At 40.8% G+C, this 18,030-nt stretch overlaps 1 protein-coding gene across 1 annotated transcript in view; it reads right to left on the bottom strand.

Moving 5' to 3' along the window:
* Window positions 1-18,030, bottom strand: part of SUCLG2 (succinate-CoA ligase, GDP-forming, beta subunit) — a 296,247-nt gene that overhangs the window by 146,630 nt on the left and 131,587 nt on the right. Inside the window, exons 7-8 of the mRNA XM_006865639.1 lie at window positions 8,747-8,908; window positions 5,567-5,709 (exon numbers count right to left, since the gene is read on the bottom strand). Of these exons, the coding sequence (XP_006865701.1) occupies window positions 5,567-5,709; window positions 8,747-8,908 (305 nt within the window). The remainder of the gene's footprint in view (window positions 1-5,566; window positions 5,710-8,746; window positions 8,909-18,030) is intronic.

Genomic DNA, 18,030 nt, shown 5'->3' with positions numbered 1-18,030 from the left:
ATGATGTATGTTTTATGCCCTACATGAAACAAGGATCTATGCATGCCTTATGCCATATGCAAAACAAATGCAAATTGATTAAGAAGCTAATCAGTGGATCATGTAACATAAAAACAAAACTGCAAACAGCGAAACACAAAATAAATAAATGAGCTCTCATAAAAATTTTAAAAATATGTTCATCAAAAGAATTTCTGAAAAATGAAAACACAAGTTATCAAACTGTCTTTTGAAACCATATATCAGAGAAGAATGTATTAACTAAAATATATATAAAACTTTGATGTCTTAACAACAAAAAGACAAATAACCCAATCATATGATCAGCGAAGGACTTGTGTAGACATTTCCCTCAAGAGAACATCGAAATGGTCATGAAAAGATGCTCAACAGCATTAGTTATCAGAGAAATACACACCAAATCACAGTGATATATCATTACACTTTTATCCGGGCAGCTAAACACATAGAAAGTAACAAATGTTGTCAAGGATGTGGGAAAACTGCAAGCCTTATCCACTGCTCGTAGGAATTCAAAATGATATACTACCAGCGTGGAAAACAATCTGATGCTTCCTTAAAAAATTAAAAATAAAACTAGCATTAGTTGTTGCTGCTACCGCCATCGAGTCTGTTCCGACTCACAGTGACCCTGTATAGTGTTTCTGAGGGGGGGCTTGTTGAGTGCTGTCAGTGGGTTTAGACTCACAGCAATCCTATACAGGATTTCCAAGGAACAGCTGGTGGGTTTGAACTGCTAACCTTATGATTCACAGTCCAGTGCTGATCTTATAGCGCCACACCAAGAATCCACTGGTGGGCCTGAAATGCGGACTTCGTGGCTAGCAGTCCAGTGCTTATCTTACAACATCACACCAAGTCTCCGTAAGACCCAGAAATTCTATTCCTAGCTATATACTCAAAAGATTTACAAGCAGAGACTGAAAAGAGAGACTTGTACACCATTGTTCACTGTAGCATAATTTACTATAGTGGAAACAACATAAATGTTCATCAACAGAGAAAGCCCTGGACTACAAGATCGGTCTGCATTTCAAGGATGGCAGTTGAAACTCTCACCAGCCACACGGGAGGAACCCTATTAAAGGTTCATTATGAGTTGGAACCTACTTGAAGGCACTTAAGAACAACATAGATAATAGGTACCTTATTTGCTTATAATCTACTTGAAACAAAATTCCTCTGCCAAACTGTCTAAGAGTCTTTTCAAAATGGATCAGTAACTAAACTGGATCCACATGAAGTGTATCATTAAATATTTTCAAATTCTCTTGTTTTCCAGCTGGGCTTGGTATGAGAGAAAGATAATAGCGTTTGTCCTGCTGGTGGTAGAATATATCTGATCAGGTGTTCATCATCTGACTGTAACAATTCTAAACATGAGTATTCCAAAGATTCTAGGGAATAGTAATAATAGTCATAATGGTGGTCATCTGTTACAAAATCTGAGCACATTTAAAGAGACAGCATGACTTGGGTTTTTATTTTCCTGAATTATGCTTTGTCTTTTATTTCAAATTCTAAAACTTAGAATTCTTATAGCTTGTGGATATGAGTATCAGGAAAGGGCAGTCGGCATAAATCACATAACCTTCCTCATTTAGGGGGCCAAGGTAAGTAAATTTCTTACCTTTAGTATACTACTAGCTTTTTGGAGGCTTGATTTTGAAAAGTATATGGTTAGCACATATTACATAAGCAAATGAAAAAAATAGCAGTTGGGCTAATTAGTGAAGGAAAGGAAAAATAAATAAAATTTCAGTTCAATGGCTGACATTTTGAGCTCAAATATATGCCAATCCATAATATTTTACTTGAATGATGCTGCGCATCACTTGATCGGTAGAATTAATTTGTACATATGACAAATGGTTGTTAGTATCAGATGATTTGATTTAAGTTTAACAAGAGCAGGCCCTTTGTAATTTCAGTTTCAGTGTATTCAAATGACTGATCTTTACATCTAACAAGAAAATCGATACTTTGAAAATAATTAGGTTTAGCCTCTTGGGAACCTCTACTTCTGGGCAGCTAGATGGTGTTCTACTTGAAATAATTACTGCCAGAACCATAGCCAATTTCCTTGCAAAATCAAATCAACTTGTCTATACTGTTGTTTTTTTTTAGCTTCTGTTCTCTAAAATCTGTGAAACAATGCCAAGATTGAAAATACATTTCTATACTTTTGAACCAGCTTTAAAACTGCAAGATTTGAAAAGTATACTGTATGATGAGCTATGCATTCATTTTCCTGATATAGCCAGGGAAAATAAAATAACTCCCACATACCTTTATCTACTCAAGATGACAGCCAGTCTCAAAAAAGTTTAAATACTCTAAGCATCTGAAAATATTCCATTGGGTGAAGTAAAATTTTTTGAAGAGAATGGTTTTAAAAAAAAAAAAAAGCTCCGTGAGTGATTTTTTTCTTTCTTTTCTGTACTTTTACAAAATTAAAATTCTGGATCAGCCACTAAGAAAAGACATTTCAAAGAAAACCCAATGATTGTTCTGGTAGATTTAATCCCTTGGCGCCTCTTTATTATTCGTTGCAGTGCATTTCAGTAAATGCTAAAAGGTGAGTATTTTATTATAGTCATCTATCCTCTGGGTACTCTGTGGTTCAAGCAGCTGAAAGAAAGTGTGGGATGATCTGTTTGTTCATACTAGCTACAGATATCAACTAGTTGGAAATCTCTGGGAGGAAAACAACTTTACTCTTAGGAAACAGAATGAAGTGGGGATAAGTAAACTAATGAATGATGAACGAGCCACTGATTAAATACCAAGCGAAACAAGGAGAACAGGGACTCATGGGAACTGAACCACCAAGTATAAACATGTTCTCTCCAGGGCTACGTGACTTTGGACTTTAATGACATTGCTGCTCCTGAACACTCTTGGAAAACAAGATAGTTAGCTGGTAATATTTTCCCATTTATTCTGTAAATCAGAAGAAAGGACTTAGCAAAAACAAAAGGTTACCAATGACCAAAGTCGTAATGAAAACTGAGAGGCACATTACTAATATAAACCAAAACTGCATGCATGTGAACCAAAATAGGCTACGTGTGAACTGCAAGGTTGGTGGTTCAAACCCACCAGCTGCTCCTAGGAAACCCTCTACAGGGTCACTAGGAACTGACTCAATGGCACTTAACAACCACAACATATTAATATGAAACTTCCAGATTAAAAGTTCAGGTGACGTTAAAAAGAAAAATTGGGCATTGTTTTTAATCATGGTTTTCTTAGTAATGATAATAGATTTCCTGGGTCTTCAGATATATTAGACACCAAGATAATATATTAGCTATGCTAGTAATATCAAAATGATGATTTTCAAAGTTTAATAGCAAATGGTTCTGGCATAGGTGTGTTAAGACAATTAAATAAAGAAGTCTTCTCTGTCTGCAGCAAAGAAGAAGTGATGAAAATCAGACACAGAGAAACAAATACTCCAAAGGACTAATGGATGATGCAAACTGCAGTCTCCACAACCCTGCGATGAGCAGAACTGGGATGGCATTAGCTGCCCTGACTGACTGTTCTGAAAGCGATGACAACAAAAGGTCTACTGGGAGAAAAAGGTGGAGTCACTCAGAAGAAAGGAAACACCAGGCTTCCGGGTCTGAGAGAAACTGCTGGAACCCTTGCGGCTACAACTCTTTTAAGCCAGCCTTTAAGCCTGGAACAAAACTCCCTCCCATGGCTCAACCAAACCCGGGTCCTGGTGCGGCAGTATAGGATAAGCACTGGACTGTAGTTCAGTCACACTCAGAAACCCTAGAAACCCTATACGAGGTCACTACGAGTCTGAATCGACTCACAGTACACTACAAAAACACAGACAGGCCTATAAAGTAACTAGTAACAACAGGGACATACACACTCCCAGGAACAACTAACTATACAAAATCTACGGTCAGTATTTGCCCAGGGATAAAGCTCAGAGTCCTGGTGTGGCACTGTGGGTTAATTAATGCGCTGGACTGCAAACTTGTTTGAACCGCAAGTTTGGCGTTTCAAGCTCACCAGCTGCTCCTCCAAAACCCTATACAGGATCGCTATAGGTAGGAACCAACTCCACAGCACTAAACAACAACAAAAAAGCTCAGAAGGCCGGAAAGGATAGGAAAGAACGAATGGACAGCGGAAACACACGGAGGCAGTGGAAAGAGTTACTTCGTGGGCGTTGCAACCAAGGCCATGAATCAAAATGTGTATGAATTGCTGAATGGAACACTAATTTGCTCTGTAAACTTCACCCAAATCACAATACAAAGTTACAAGGAAAAAAATTCTCGTGTTTCCATACAATGTTGTTGTTGTTGTTATGTGCCATGGAGTAGGTTCCGACTCATAGCGACCCTGTACAGGGTTTCCGAGGCTGTAATCTTTATGGGAGCAGAACGCCTCATCTTTCTCCCGCGGAACAGCTGGTAGTTTCGAACTGTTGGCCTTGCGGTTCGCAGCCCGATTTGTAACCACTACGCTATCAGAGCTCCTTTCCATATAATAAATATCAACAAAACCTTGTCATCACAGACAAGTGAGTACCGACAGCTGAAGCAAAGCACACGGGGACTGGACTAACTGAATAAACATTTACTGAATGCTTACTATACACGTGAAGGAGCTCTGCTAACATAGTGAGCTACAAGATGGACTGCAAACCTCAAGGTCAACAGTCACTCCCAGGAAGAAAAATGAGGCTTTGTACTCCCATGAAGATTTTCAGCCTCAGAAACTGTGCAGGGTCCTAAGACTTGGAACCGACTTCACAGTGCACAACCACCACCTCTATACACATAGCATAGTGTAACACACTGGAAGCTAAAACCGCCACGAGAAAGTGCTGGTTAAGGAGAAATGGTACACACAAAAGGACACCAATGGAAACCACAGAACCATGTACAGTGACATGTTACTAACTGCGTGTGTTACAAACTATTTTGGTCAAAGATGAAAATTAAAAATGATATCGAAAGAAATGAGGGCCGTTATTTCCTGTGATATATGACTCTATAATTCTAAAATTTTCTTTTGTCTCCAAATTTAATCTCCAGCATAAGTACAGTACCAAACTCGTTGGTGTAAATTACCCATACGAAGATTTTGCCAATGAATGTCACCTCGTTGAGGTAGCTGTCCCTCTTTTACTGCCTCGTATCTGCCAGAGCTTGGTAAGCAGGAGTCCTGATGTAGCCCTGTGGGTTAATGTGCTGAACTACAAACTCAGTTTGAATTGTAAGATCAGCAGTTCAAACTCACCAGACGCTCCTCAGAAACCTTATACAGGGTCGCTGTGGATTTGAACTGACCCGACAGCACTTAACAACAACAACAACAACAACAACAGCCACAGCTTGGTAAGCATAGCCTCTGAAATCAAATCCGGGAGGAAATTTTGACTGACTTTCTCTGAAGAGGAGTAAAATTATCCATTTATAAAGGTAGAATCTGCATGTCTGGCTGCAGAGTCCATTACTAAACCTAAGCACCAAAACCAGGGCAGCTCTGGGTGGGGAGAAAACCACGTTACCTTAGGGTCAGCTGTGAGCAATTTAAATGCTTGATACACTTGGGCTTCCTTTACTCCACCTCCAAGATCCAAGAAGTTGGCTGGCTTCCCCCCATTCAGGGAAATGATATCACAGGTCGCCATGGCCAGCCCGGCACCATTCACTGTGAAATGACACACAAGATGGGTACAGTTAATAACATGAAAGGGTACAGACACTTGTGGTGCTATGGGATGAGCACTGGACTGTGAACCACAAGGTTAGCAGTTCACACCCACCAGTTGTCTTCAGAAACTCTATAGGAGGTCGGTATCAGTCGGAACTGACTCTACAGCACATAACAATAACAAATTGCCCAAAAGGAGCCCTAGTAATGTAGTGGCTACATGTTGGGCTGCTGATTTCAAAGTAAGCAGTTCAAACCCACCAGCAGTTTCACTGGATTTCAATGAGTTTCAATGAGGCTTTCGGCTCCTGTAAATGTTTACAGCCTTGGAAATTATACAGGGTCGCTAAGAGTTAGACCCAACTTGATGGCATAATATCACCACCACCACCACCACCGTATTACCCAAAGGAGCCCTGGTGGCAAAGTGGGTTATATGTTAGGCTGCTAACCATGAGGTCAGTAGTTTGAATCCACCAGCAGCTCTGCGGTAGAAAAGATGAGTCTTACTGCCCCTGTAAGGAGCTCTGGTAGCGTAGTGGTTACGAATCGGGCTGCTAACCTCAAGATCAGCAGTTCGAAACTACCAGCTGTTCCACGGGAGAAAGATGAGGCTTTCTGCTCCCGTAAAGATTTACAGTCTCGGAAACCCTGTACAGGGTCGCTATGAGTCGGAACCGATTCCACGGCACATCACAACAACAACTGCTCCTGTAGAAATTTGTAGCCTCAGAAACCCTACAGGGTTGCTATAAGCTGGAACCGACTCCGGGTACAACAACAACAACAACAACATACTGCCCAAAGAGAAGACTTTAAAGAAAAAGAATCAGAAAATTTGCATACAAAGAATAAACCAATATGATCTGAGAATGAGTAAAAAGACAGATTGAGACGTTCAATCGATCTGGGTAACGGAGAGACAGGAAGCATTTAGAAAGTAATAAATATGGGCTAGTACTGGAATCCTGGTGTGGCGCTGTGGGTTAATGCGCCCGACTGCAAAGCCGTTTTGAACTACACGGTTGGCGGTTTAAGCTCCCCAGCTGCTCCTCGGAAACTCTATACAGAGTCGCTATGGGTCGAAACTGACTTGACGGCACTTCACAACAACAAGTATTAATGGAGGGAGTTTTAAGAGCGGCAAAGTATACTAGTGTAAGATAACTGGGAAAGAAGGAAAGTCTGGGAGAAGTGTCCAGGGTCTATGAATTGCATTCTTTTAAAGATCCTTTCAATGATTTAGAGAAAGAAGGGAATTCCTTTAAACTTTCTTCTGACAAATATGCTCCTTTGACCGTAGCATCCTGCCTGGGTTGAATCACAGAGACCCCACCTTCAATAAAGTACCATACTTTTTACACTTAAGTATACTGCACTTAACAACAACAAGGATAACCATACATATTTAAATAACAATACCTGCTTAAACTTAGCAAATGAACAAATGACAACGGTTTACTAGCCTCCTGATTGTTGAAACTAGAAGCATCACATACCACAATCTTAGGAGTGCTTCTTAAAAAGAAACAAAAGTTTTAACACCACAAATGTTTTCAGGAGCCAAGTTTTATAGATTGATTGCACTTCTTTTGCTTAATTACACAAAATCACTTCCCTTAGGTGGGAAAAAAACCAAGAAAAGAAAATCTTTTGAACACACTAAAAACTTCAAGGTAAAATATCCTTTACTTTTTGGGTTTTTCAATTCTCTAATTAAAATTAATTTAAAATTACAAACGGTTTATGCAATATCTTCAAACAATTTGCAAAGTGCTCATCATAGCTTTTGCTGCTCCTATCTGATCAAATTGGATACATCCCTACAGGGACTACAAACAATCTGTAGTTAATGCGTTCTAAACACACAATTATATTTCTCTTCTTCCTAAATGCTTACAAATATTGAGAATGCATTAGCTTATCAGGATCAGAATGACGCAAGTGATATGGTTCACTGGAATTACTGCATCAACACAAACCAAGGCCTTTGGTATCACTTGTAATTGGATGTCATCTTCTATTGTATTGAACAGCAAACTACTGGATGAGTTTCTTCAGTTCGAAACATAATGACAGTGTTGGTTTAATGAGCTACAAATCTTTTTTATTTTAATTCCATTAAGATTAAGACCTCAGTTTCAAGCACAATGAATTGGTTCTACAAGAAACACAGTCTCTTGGAATTAAATCAGAAGGGTATAAATCTCTGTACTGTAAGCTGTGGACAGTAACAGAAATTGTATTGGCTCTATGAGCCCGTTCTTATCTCAGCCGAATAAGCCGTTTTCACAAATTCAGATGAGAACGATGAAATTAGTTGTTTTATTAATAAACTAGCCTAATGGATTAAATACAAAGGGGCTTCAAAAACTTCATGGAAAAGTGGAATTAGAAGATAATGGAGTTCTCCCATGAATTTTCTGAAGTCCCCTCATATTTTATTATCATTAGGTTATCACAAAATCTGAACTTTTGGTATAATTATCCAAGTACAGGACCTCTTATACTTCCACTGTGAAAGCAATTTTGTTTTAAATATAAATTTCAGAATAGCTCCTAGCATATTTACAGTGACTTTACAGCGAAGGGTCTGGTTTTTATGGTGCAAAGTCTAACTGAGACTCTTTTCATCATTGGTTCTCAACTGGGATGATTTTACCTTTTCAAATATATTTGGCAACGGTCTGGAAATAATTTTGGTTGCCACACTGTGGAGTACTAGTATTATCGAGTGGGTAGATGCCAAGGATGCTGTTAAACATACTCCAGTGCACAGGGCACTCTGACACAATAGAGAATTATCTAGACCAAAATGTCAATGGTGCCAAAACTCAGACCATCTGCTTTAATCCCATGGCCATCAACCAAAATGCATTTCTCAGTGAAACTCTGGATTGCTTCCTAAAACTTTGTGACTAGAAAAAATACTTACATGTTTACTTGTTATTAGGAAATAACATTTCAGAAATCATGGGTATGTCAAATCCGTGAAAATCTGAAAAGCATTCTTTTGGTGTAACTGCTTTCTTACCAAAGCATGCGATGTTCCCATCCAGTCCTATGTATTTTAGATCATATCTGGCAGCTTCATTTTCAATGGGTTCACTCTCTGATTTGTCATCCATGGCAAATATGTCTTTTTGTCGGAATTCTGCGTTGTCATCAAAGTTTATCTTGGCATCAAAACAGACAACTAAATGATGAAAAAAGGAACACACTTGAATATCTCTTGGAGATCTATACATTAAGTCCTCTAGCCTGGAAGTCACAGTAGGAGAAAAACGTAAGATATTGTCAATTTGATTCATGCTATAAGCAGAAGAAAGTACTGCTTTTTTTGATCCTTCAATCTTTGTCACCATCACCCATTAAAAGCTATAGATGAGCACCACCGTGACTCTATTTTTTTAATCTTTAGTATTTAACGGGAGTTGATCATCCATCTCTTTAAGCAGAGAGGCTGTTGTTGGTGTTATTGGTGAGAGCTGTCTAGTCAATTCTGACTCATAGCAACTCTGAATAGGGTTTCCAAGGAGCTGCTGGTGGATTTGAATTGCCAACCTTGTGGTCCTATGACCTTGTGGTCCAGTGCTTATCCTATACTGCCACGCCAGGACTAGAAAACACTTAAGGCTTAATCCTTTTGATCTTATTTGTCCTCTGTCTGATGCTGCAAAGTGACTTTTTATTTAATCAGTATCCTCCCTAATATTTCTCAAAGTTTTAGTGGAAAGAACACTAGGTCAAAATCAATAGTTTTGTCACTTTATTGTTAACTGACAAAGTAAAGTTGATAAAAATAACAGTTCTCTCTGGGTCTTGTTTTTCTAATTTGGAAACAGGGAACAAGAACCATTTTTCTGAGGAGCGCCTTGGTTTACCCAAACCCAACTCACTGTCTTTGATGTCAACTCATGTGGTGACCCCAAGTGTTCCAGAGTACAACTGCTCCGTATGATTCCCTTGGCTGCGGTATCTATGGACACAGCTCAGCAGGCTTCCACTGACCTTTAGGTCAACAGATGACACACACTGCATCATCCAGGAACCTGGGTGCTTTGAGGCCTACTGAAACTAATCATGGCATGATTCTTTTAATCCAAATTCTAAATTGTCATGAGTCCAAGCCTTCTGAGTTCTAATAAAATTGTATCAGGTACTGTCAGCACTATTGTCTCCATTCTCTGTAGGTTGAAGGAAAGCTCCAAAAGTTCTGATGCTCGATAATCCTGGAACCAGGGAAACTTACTAGCTGACTGGGAAGAACCACAGAGCGTTCTTGACTCATCTGAGACCTATATGTGCAGTGACAGAGAGTCTGTGGAGGATAGATCTATATTCTGTTTTAGAATAGACATTAGGTGTCTATAATGGCATTTAATCATGACATTGTTGTTGTTGTTGTTAAGTGCTGTCGAGTCAATTCCGACCCATAGCGACCCTGTATAGGGTTTCTGAGGAGCAGATGGTGAGCTTGAACCACCAACCTTACTTTAACTTTATTTGGGATATTGATAGGCAGACTCTTTGACCGAGAAATTTACAGATGACTACTCAATCTGCACAAGAGCGGAACAGAAGATTTCAAAGGTCAGCTCAAGACAAAGTCAAATATTATGAACAAATGTGCAAAGACCTGGCGTTAGAAAACGGAAGACCACACTCAGCATTTCTCAAGCTGAGGTAAGTGAAGAAAAAAATTCAAGCCTTGACTTATGGTATTGAAGGATTCTATGGGCAAAATATTGAATGATGTTGAAAACATCCAAAGAAGATAGCAGGAATAACAGAGTCACTGTACCAAAAAGAAGTGGTCGACGTTGAACCATTTCATGAGATAGCATATGATCACGAACAAATGATCTTGAAGGAGGAAGTCCAAGGTGTACTGAAAACACTAGCAAAGAACAAGGCTCTGGGAATAGATGGAATACAAATGGAAATCTTTCAGCTAAGTGATGCGGCCCTAGAGGCAATCAGTCATCTTTGCCAGGAAATTCGGAAGACAACTGCATGGCCAATTGACTGGAAAAGATGTGCATTTGTGCCCATACCAAAGACAGGTGACCCAATGGATGTGGAAATCATCTGACAGAAATGGCTGCAACCACACATGGACAGAGAACTTCCAGAAGTTCAGCCGGATTCAGAAGAGGATGTGGAACAAGGGAAATCCTTGCTTATGTCAGACACACCGGAAAGATTTCACCTGTGCTTTATTGACTACCTAAAGGCTTTCAATTGTGTGGATCATGACAAACTATGGACAACATTGTGAAGAATGAGTATTCCAGAACACTTCATTGTGTTTATGAGGAACCTGTATCTAGACCAAGAGGCAGTTGTTCAAACTGAACAAGAGTTCATTGAATGGTTTAAAATTAGGAAAGGTGTGCTCCAGGGTTGTATTCTTTCACCACACTTATTCCATCTGTATGCTGAGCAAATAATCCAAGAAGCTGGATTATATGAAGAAAAACGTGGCATCAGGATTGGAGGAAGTCTTATTAACAACCTGTGATACGCTGATGATACAAACTTGCTTGCTGAAAGTAAACAGGACTTAAAATACTGATGAAGACCACAGCCTTCAGTGTGGGTTACATCTCAATGTAAAGAAAACAAAAAAGCTCACCACTGGACCTACAAACAAAATGCATATAAATGGAGAAAAGTCTGAAGTTGTCACAGACTTCAGTTTGATCAAATTAACCATGAGCACTCACAGAAACAGCAGTCAAGAAATCAAACGACGTATGGCATTGGGTAAATCTGCTGCACAAGACCTCTTTAAAGTGTTGAAGAACAAAAATGCCAATTTGAGCGCCTGACTCAAGCCATGGTATCTTCAATAATCTCATATACATACGAAAGTTGGACAGTGAGTATGGAAGAATGTAAAAGAAATAGATAAAAGAATTGATGCATTTGAGTTATGGTGTTGGAGGAGAATATTGAAAGTACCATGGGCTGCCAAAAGAACAAAACCAATCTGTGTTGGAAGAAGTTTAGCCAGAGTGCTCCTTGGAAGCCAGGATGGCCAGGTTTCATCTCTCATACTTTGGACACATTATCAGGAGGGACCAGTCCCTGGAGAAGGATATCATGTTTAGTAAGGTGGAGAGTTCGAGAAAAAGAGGAAGACCCCAGCAAGACTGACTGTCACAGTGAAAGCAGCAATGGGCTCTGGGTTAGCAGCAATTGTGACTTTGGCACAGGACTGCACAACGTTTCCTCCTGTGGTGTACAGGGTCACTATGAGACACTATCACCTCGACAGCACCTAACACCAGCAGTAACTACTCAGTTCCCTGCACCACTGCTGAAGTGTATCTAACTCTTAAAAGGGAAACCTTATGAAAAGTAACAGCTGTAGTGAGAAGCTACTGAGTCACTCCTGACTCATGGTGACCCCCACACAACAGCATGAAACACTACCACCCACAGCTGGTTCTATAGCAGACTATTGGGATCTATAGAGTTTCAATGGTTTCTTTCTAGAAGTCAATGCCAGGCCTTTCTTCCTAGGCCATAGTAGTCTGCAAGCTCTGCTGAAACCTATTCAGACAGACACGTGGTGAGTGTGTATGAAGTGCATTGGCCAGGAATCGAACCCAGGCCTCCCACATGGAAAATGCATTTTCTATCAATGGACAACTACTGCCTCTAAAACAACGGTCTGCCAAGCCCACTTGCGTCCTAGGAAAACAGATACTGCTGAATTGTAGCATCTGAAATTACAGGTATAGAGAGGGATTTCCCCAAGATCTCCCCAACACACATTCAAGTACCCTGAAAAAAATCTATGCAGAAATGGTCTATTAAGAAAACGTGACATAAATACAAACGTCCAAACTACAAATTACTTAAAGGAGCACTGACTGGCAATGAAAGTTAATACCAGCCTGAGAACTTAGGTCTTGCCACAAAACGTCCAGCCACAAAACTCTGCCCACACACTGTGAAGACACGGAATAAATGAATAATGATTTTCCAGAATATTAAAATCTTAATGATGGAATCCAACAATTACTAAAGGAATTGGCCAATGTTCTCTGCTAGTTACAGCAGCATTTTCTCAGCAGTTAATGACCAGTATAATGATCGATAGGAAAGTAAGTTCATTTGTGGCTATGCACTGAGTTTATAAATACATTTTAATTAATTTATTAGTAATTTTGACTACTCCATTATTCAGTGACAAGACTATTTGTAACCAACACTTTCAAAATGAATGAGGAGTAGCTATCGAGTTGACTTCCTAAGAGAAAAGTTTCACATAAAATAATTCCTGGTGGTAATCAATAAACCAAAAAGTGAAAATAGTCATGGCGATCTTTACCCCTTAAAGATTACAGTTATAAGCTACTTGAGAGAGTACATAATTAATGGCTATATAATCAAAGTTCAAAAGACAGTTGTTGTTGTTAAGTTCCATCGGGTTGGTGCCGACCCATAGCAACCCTGTATAGGGTTTCCAATGAGCGGCTGGTGAGCTTGAACAGCTGACCTTACAGTTCAAACTGACATTGCAGAGCAGCACATTACCCCACAGCGCCACACCAGGACCTCAGCTAAATGCCTGCAAAGGCAGATTTTCAAAAAATGCACTCGTGAGAATAGGACATGAATCCCAGACACAGGAATGAGTTTACAGGTGTAGGACCACTTTGAGAGGACTTTATATTTAACCCAGCACCTGAAGACAGTGAAGGTGCAGTAAAAACATATTCCCTTATCTGCTGAGAAAAAACTTCCAGGTACATGGGAAGTGAAAAACATGAGGTAAGTATCAGGTATATAATGGCACAGACAGTTAGGCAATTGTCTATTCACCAGAAAGTTGGCGGGTTGAAGCCCCTCAGCTGTGCCTTGGAAGTCAGTCCTGTTGATTTGCTTCTGAAAGGTCAGTCTCAGAAGTTCTGTGGAGAAGTTCGACTCCGCACACATGGGATTGCTATGAGTCGGAATCAATGTCATGGCAATTAACAAGGACAAAAGGACCTAGGAATTAAGAAAGGGTTTCAAAATCTCTGCCACCCTCAAAGTCTACAGTTTCATACTGGGGGGGGGGGGAGAGGGTAGACTAAGGGGAAGAGTGGAGGAATGAGGACAAGGAGAATTAAACACTTCAAGCAGTGTGGACTCTGAGAAATACTTTGGTTACACCTGCTTAATATTTATAAAAGTACCCCAAACTCACACAGCATTTTCTGGCTTTACTGTCTTACTCTACAATGTTTCTTGGCCTAAATGTTCTTCCTTCTTCCTGATCACTTAATGTAGGCCTCTGCTTTCGAAACACTGGAAAATGAACTACAACTACCGCACTCTAATCAAGTCACCTTGGGCTCCTACAGCAAACCCGAGTGGCCTTGTCTACAGGAGCCTTGATGGCTCTGTGGGCTAATACTGGACTGCTAACCACAGGTCGGTGGTTCAAACCCACCAGCTGTTCCACAGGAGATAAACGAGGGTGTCTGCTCCCATAAAGATTTAGTGTCTCAGAAAGTTCCCTAGGTAGGGTTACTAGCTAGGGAGTTGGAATCAGGTCAGTTTGGTTTGGATCTTGTCTACACAATGAGAATCCGAATAGTTTCTCCTGCACGGTGGTGGAAGGAGACAGTATGTAAGGCACGTACCTTCACTGACACGCTGGTTAACGCTAGTGCCTCCCACGTGAACAGAGCTTTCTTATACTCGGAGCTTCCCCTTGCTGCAACCTCAACTACAGAACTCTCTGCTCTTGTTTTCATTAAATGTTATCTGTCCTTTGTTTCACGCCCTTATAATTCCAGATCTCTCATTGTTGTTGTTGTTTTGTGCCATGGAGTCAGTTCCGACTCATAGCGATCCTGAACTGGGTTTCCGAGGCTGTAAATCTTTATGGGAGCAGAAAGCCTCATCTTTCTCCCACGGAGCAGCTGGTAGTTTTGAACTGCTGTCCCTGAGATTAGCAGCCCGATTCGTAACCACTACGCTACCAGAGCTCCTTATAGTATATCAAAACCAATGTGTATTGGGGCTTATGTATGTATAGTTAACTATGGTTTTTAATAAAAAGCTACTTTCTGAATATATAATTTGTTTTTCCAAAGAAAGTATTTTAATGGTGGGCAGTTCAGACATCATAACTGACAAAGGAGATTTGTGTCTAAAGGGCAGGGTAAAACAGAGAGGCCTCTGGAAAGCCTCCCATCACACCACCTTTACCTTTACAGAAGGCGCCCTGGGGGCATAGTGAGCCAAGTGTTGGGCTGCTAGCCTGAAAGTCAGCATTCCAGCTGCAAACCTCAAGGTCTGGTATGCAAACCTCAAGGTCAGCAGTTCAAAACTACCAGCTGTTCCGTGGGAGAAAGATGAGGCTTTCTGCTCCCGTAAAGATTTAGAGCCTCGGAAACCCTGTGCAGGGTCGCTATGGGTCGGAACCGACTCGACGGCACTTAACAACAATAACAAGCTGGCTGCTCCACATGAGGACGAGGTGCGGCTGTCTGTTCCTGTAACGATTTACAGCCTCGGAAACCCTAACCTCCAGCCTACAGGGTCTCTATGACAGGAGCCGACTCCATGGCAGTGACTTTGCGTGGCTTGCTTTTCCCTTTCCACAGAACCAAGGTAGTTACGACGGGCACCAAACAGAAAGTGTGATGAGAATCTAAGTCAAGGCTTGGCAAGCTACAGCCTGTGGTCACTCCAGTGCTGCCTGCTTTTGTGCAGTAAGTTGTATAACGCAGCTATAGCCATTCATTTCCCAGTGGTCCATGACTGCTTTTGCGAGCACGGTGGTTCTATATGATAAGCACTGGACTGTTTAACCACAAAGACAGCAGTTTGAGCCCACCAGCCACTCCATGGGAAAAACATGAGGCTTTCAGATCCCAGCAAAGATTTAAAGTTTCAGAAACCCTATACACAGCCTCTGTGAATGGGAATCAACTCAACGGCAGTTAACAACAACAACATGGCTGCTTTCACGAGGCACTAGCAGAGCTGTGGAGCTGCAACAGAGGCTGCAAGGACCACAAACCGTTTACTGTTTACTAACTGGTCCTTTGTCAGTCGTGCTTGTTTCAACAAACTGGCGAGCAAAGGTCAGATAGTCAGCAAAAGCGCTGGATGGAGCCACGCTCTTCCCTCTGTAAAGAAGACACAGGTCGGCTCTCAGCCTTCATGTCAGGGGATGCTCTGGGACCAAGGCAGTTTAGGTGAAAAGAACCCTCCCACATCCTTCACAGATTCAAGTTTGGCAATCTCTGATCTAAGTTACACTTCTCATCTCATTCAGATCTTCCTTTAACCAACTGATGAAACAGACACAGGTATCATTGGTTAAAGTGAAGGAGAAACAGAGAAAGGTGCATCCTACGAGCATGGAAACAAACAAACAAGCACAGGAAATAACATAGCGAACACCTGCTGCTGATACTAAAAAAAAAATCAAATTAACCCGTAAATACTGACAGCCTCTTATGCGCTCCTCTCTCTCCGTAAAGCCCCAGGTTATCCATTTTGAAATACACTTTTAGAAGTACTGGTATGTCAAAAAAAAAAAAAAAAAAAAACACAAAAAGTGCATTGATGTCTAAGTCAACAACAAACTTGCTTTTTTTTCAAGTTTTAGGTTTCTCATTTAATGAAACAACAAACAACTATGGCAAAAAGTATTTTTTGGAGGTGCTGAGCTTGGTTCAGAAACTGAGGTTTTCAATGTCACATTAATGAAACCTCAATTCTATAGAAAATTTGTCTTGAACAAAGGCCATTCTAAGTACAAAGCGGGTGAAAAAAACATACCTATTAATATTTATAAAACAATTTTTACCATCAAAAGCACATTGTTACATGCTTGATAGATCATACAAATGAATTTTCCTTCCGAACAAATATCAAAGAAAGCAGTTGTTCTTATATTCAGAGGGTGTTTTGTGTTGTTTTGCTTTAGTGGTGTGAGATTCTGTGAGCTGTTAATTCAACAACCTTGATGGAGAACTTGATGGTAGGTAGAGGCCTCTGACCCCCGGGTTTTCACAGTAGAACATGCCACAGAATTCAACAAAAGAAAAACACATTTCAGAGGGGAGACTCACACATAAAAGAAACGTAAAAACAGCAGGAAATAAGACTGTCATAATTAGTTTGAAAAATAATCTGTCTTCAAGCAACGTATTGTGTTTGATTTATGATAAATAACCATAATGTGCTGCTGAAAAAGCCTTGCCAAGATGGCCTTAAAATGCAGATACTTTCAAATGAGTCCCATTTTCCATTAAATATCAGTGTTCCCAGAGTTGTAAATACTTTTTAGAACTTTTCGTTTGTTTCTGTGAAAGGAGAAAATAGATATGGGGCAGGTGGGGGTGAGGGTGGGGGTGGAGTACTGAAAATATTCTTGAAACTAGAGTCTTGTATATGAAGAGAAAAACACCCACCAACAACATGGGCACTTGCAGACATGAAGTAACAGGGTGGCTATTTAGGGAAATCAATGTGAAGAGAGGAAGGGATGGGAAGGGCCACTTAACGCTGGATCACAGGGTCCTAATTCACAAATAATCTTGCCCACAGATCACTGTTTTCAATTCAGTCCGATTCATGGATTGGGCTCCGGCTGATAAAGACGGCTTAAAGCAGAAATTCATTTGCAGGCTACTGAATGCTATGATCATTTTTGGTTGCAGGGAGCTGTCTTGTTTGCTGGTGTCCCTGGCCTCTATCCATTGGGTGCCAGTGGCACTCCTGGTGTCCAGGGGAGGGAGACAGGTGGCTGGGTGCAGTTTGTCCTCCTGCACTTCCACTGAAAATCACCGCTTTAGAGACAGACACTGGAGAAAGGACAGTCAGAGCTGACTCAGGTGGGAAGAGACGGAATAGAATTAAAATCCCATCACAGACTTCAAAACAAACAATCAATGGTAAGTAAAGGGTGCATTGCTTCTTAGTTGGCCAAAGGTTTAATGGGGTAATTATGCTATTGGAATTAGGCAAACAAGGAACATTAAATCCTCCTAGCCCATATGATTCTACCTCAGTGATTGGTGTTGGGGTGGGCATGTGACCAAAAAGCCAGGCCAACTGTTCGCAGGGATGGCTGTGGTGGTTGGAGGAGCAGTGATCTAGAAACCATCTGTGCTGCAAGCTCCGAGAAGCCTGGCTGAGGAAGAAGCCGATTTAGAGGCAAGCAGGACTGAGCAGAGGAAGCCCAGAAAATCCCTGACTGGCTTCATGCCTGCAGCAGAACCAGTCCTTACACTTCTCTATGAAATGAATCACATGAATACCCTCCTACCTCACTTTTAAGGAGCTCTGGTATAC

Source organism: Chrysochloris asiatica, unplaced genomic scaffold, assembly GCF_000296735.1.
Source record: "Chrysochloris asiatica unplaced genomic scaffold, ChrAsi1.0 scaffold00080, whole genome shotgun sequence".
Classification (NCBI taxonomy): Eukaryota; Metazoa; Chordata; class Mammalia; order Afrosoricida; family Chrysochloridae; genus Chrysochloris; species Chrysochloris asiatica.
This window is presented reverse-complemented; position numbering and strand designations above follow the sequence as displayed.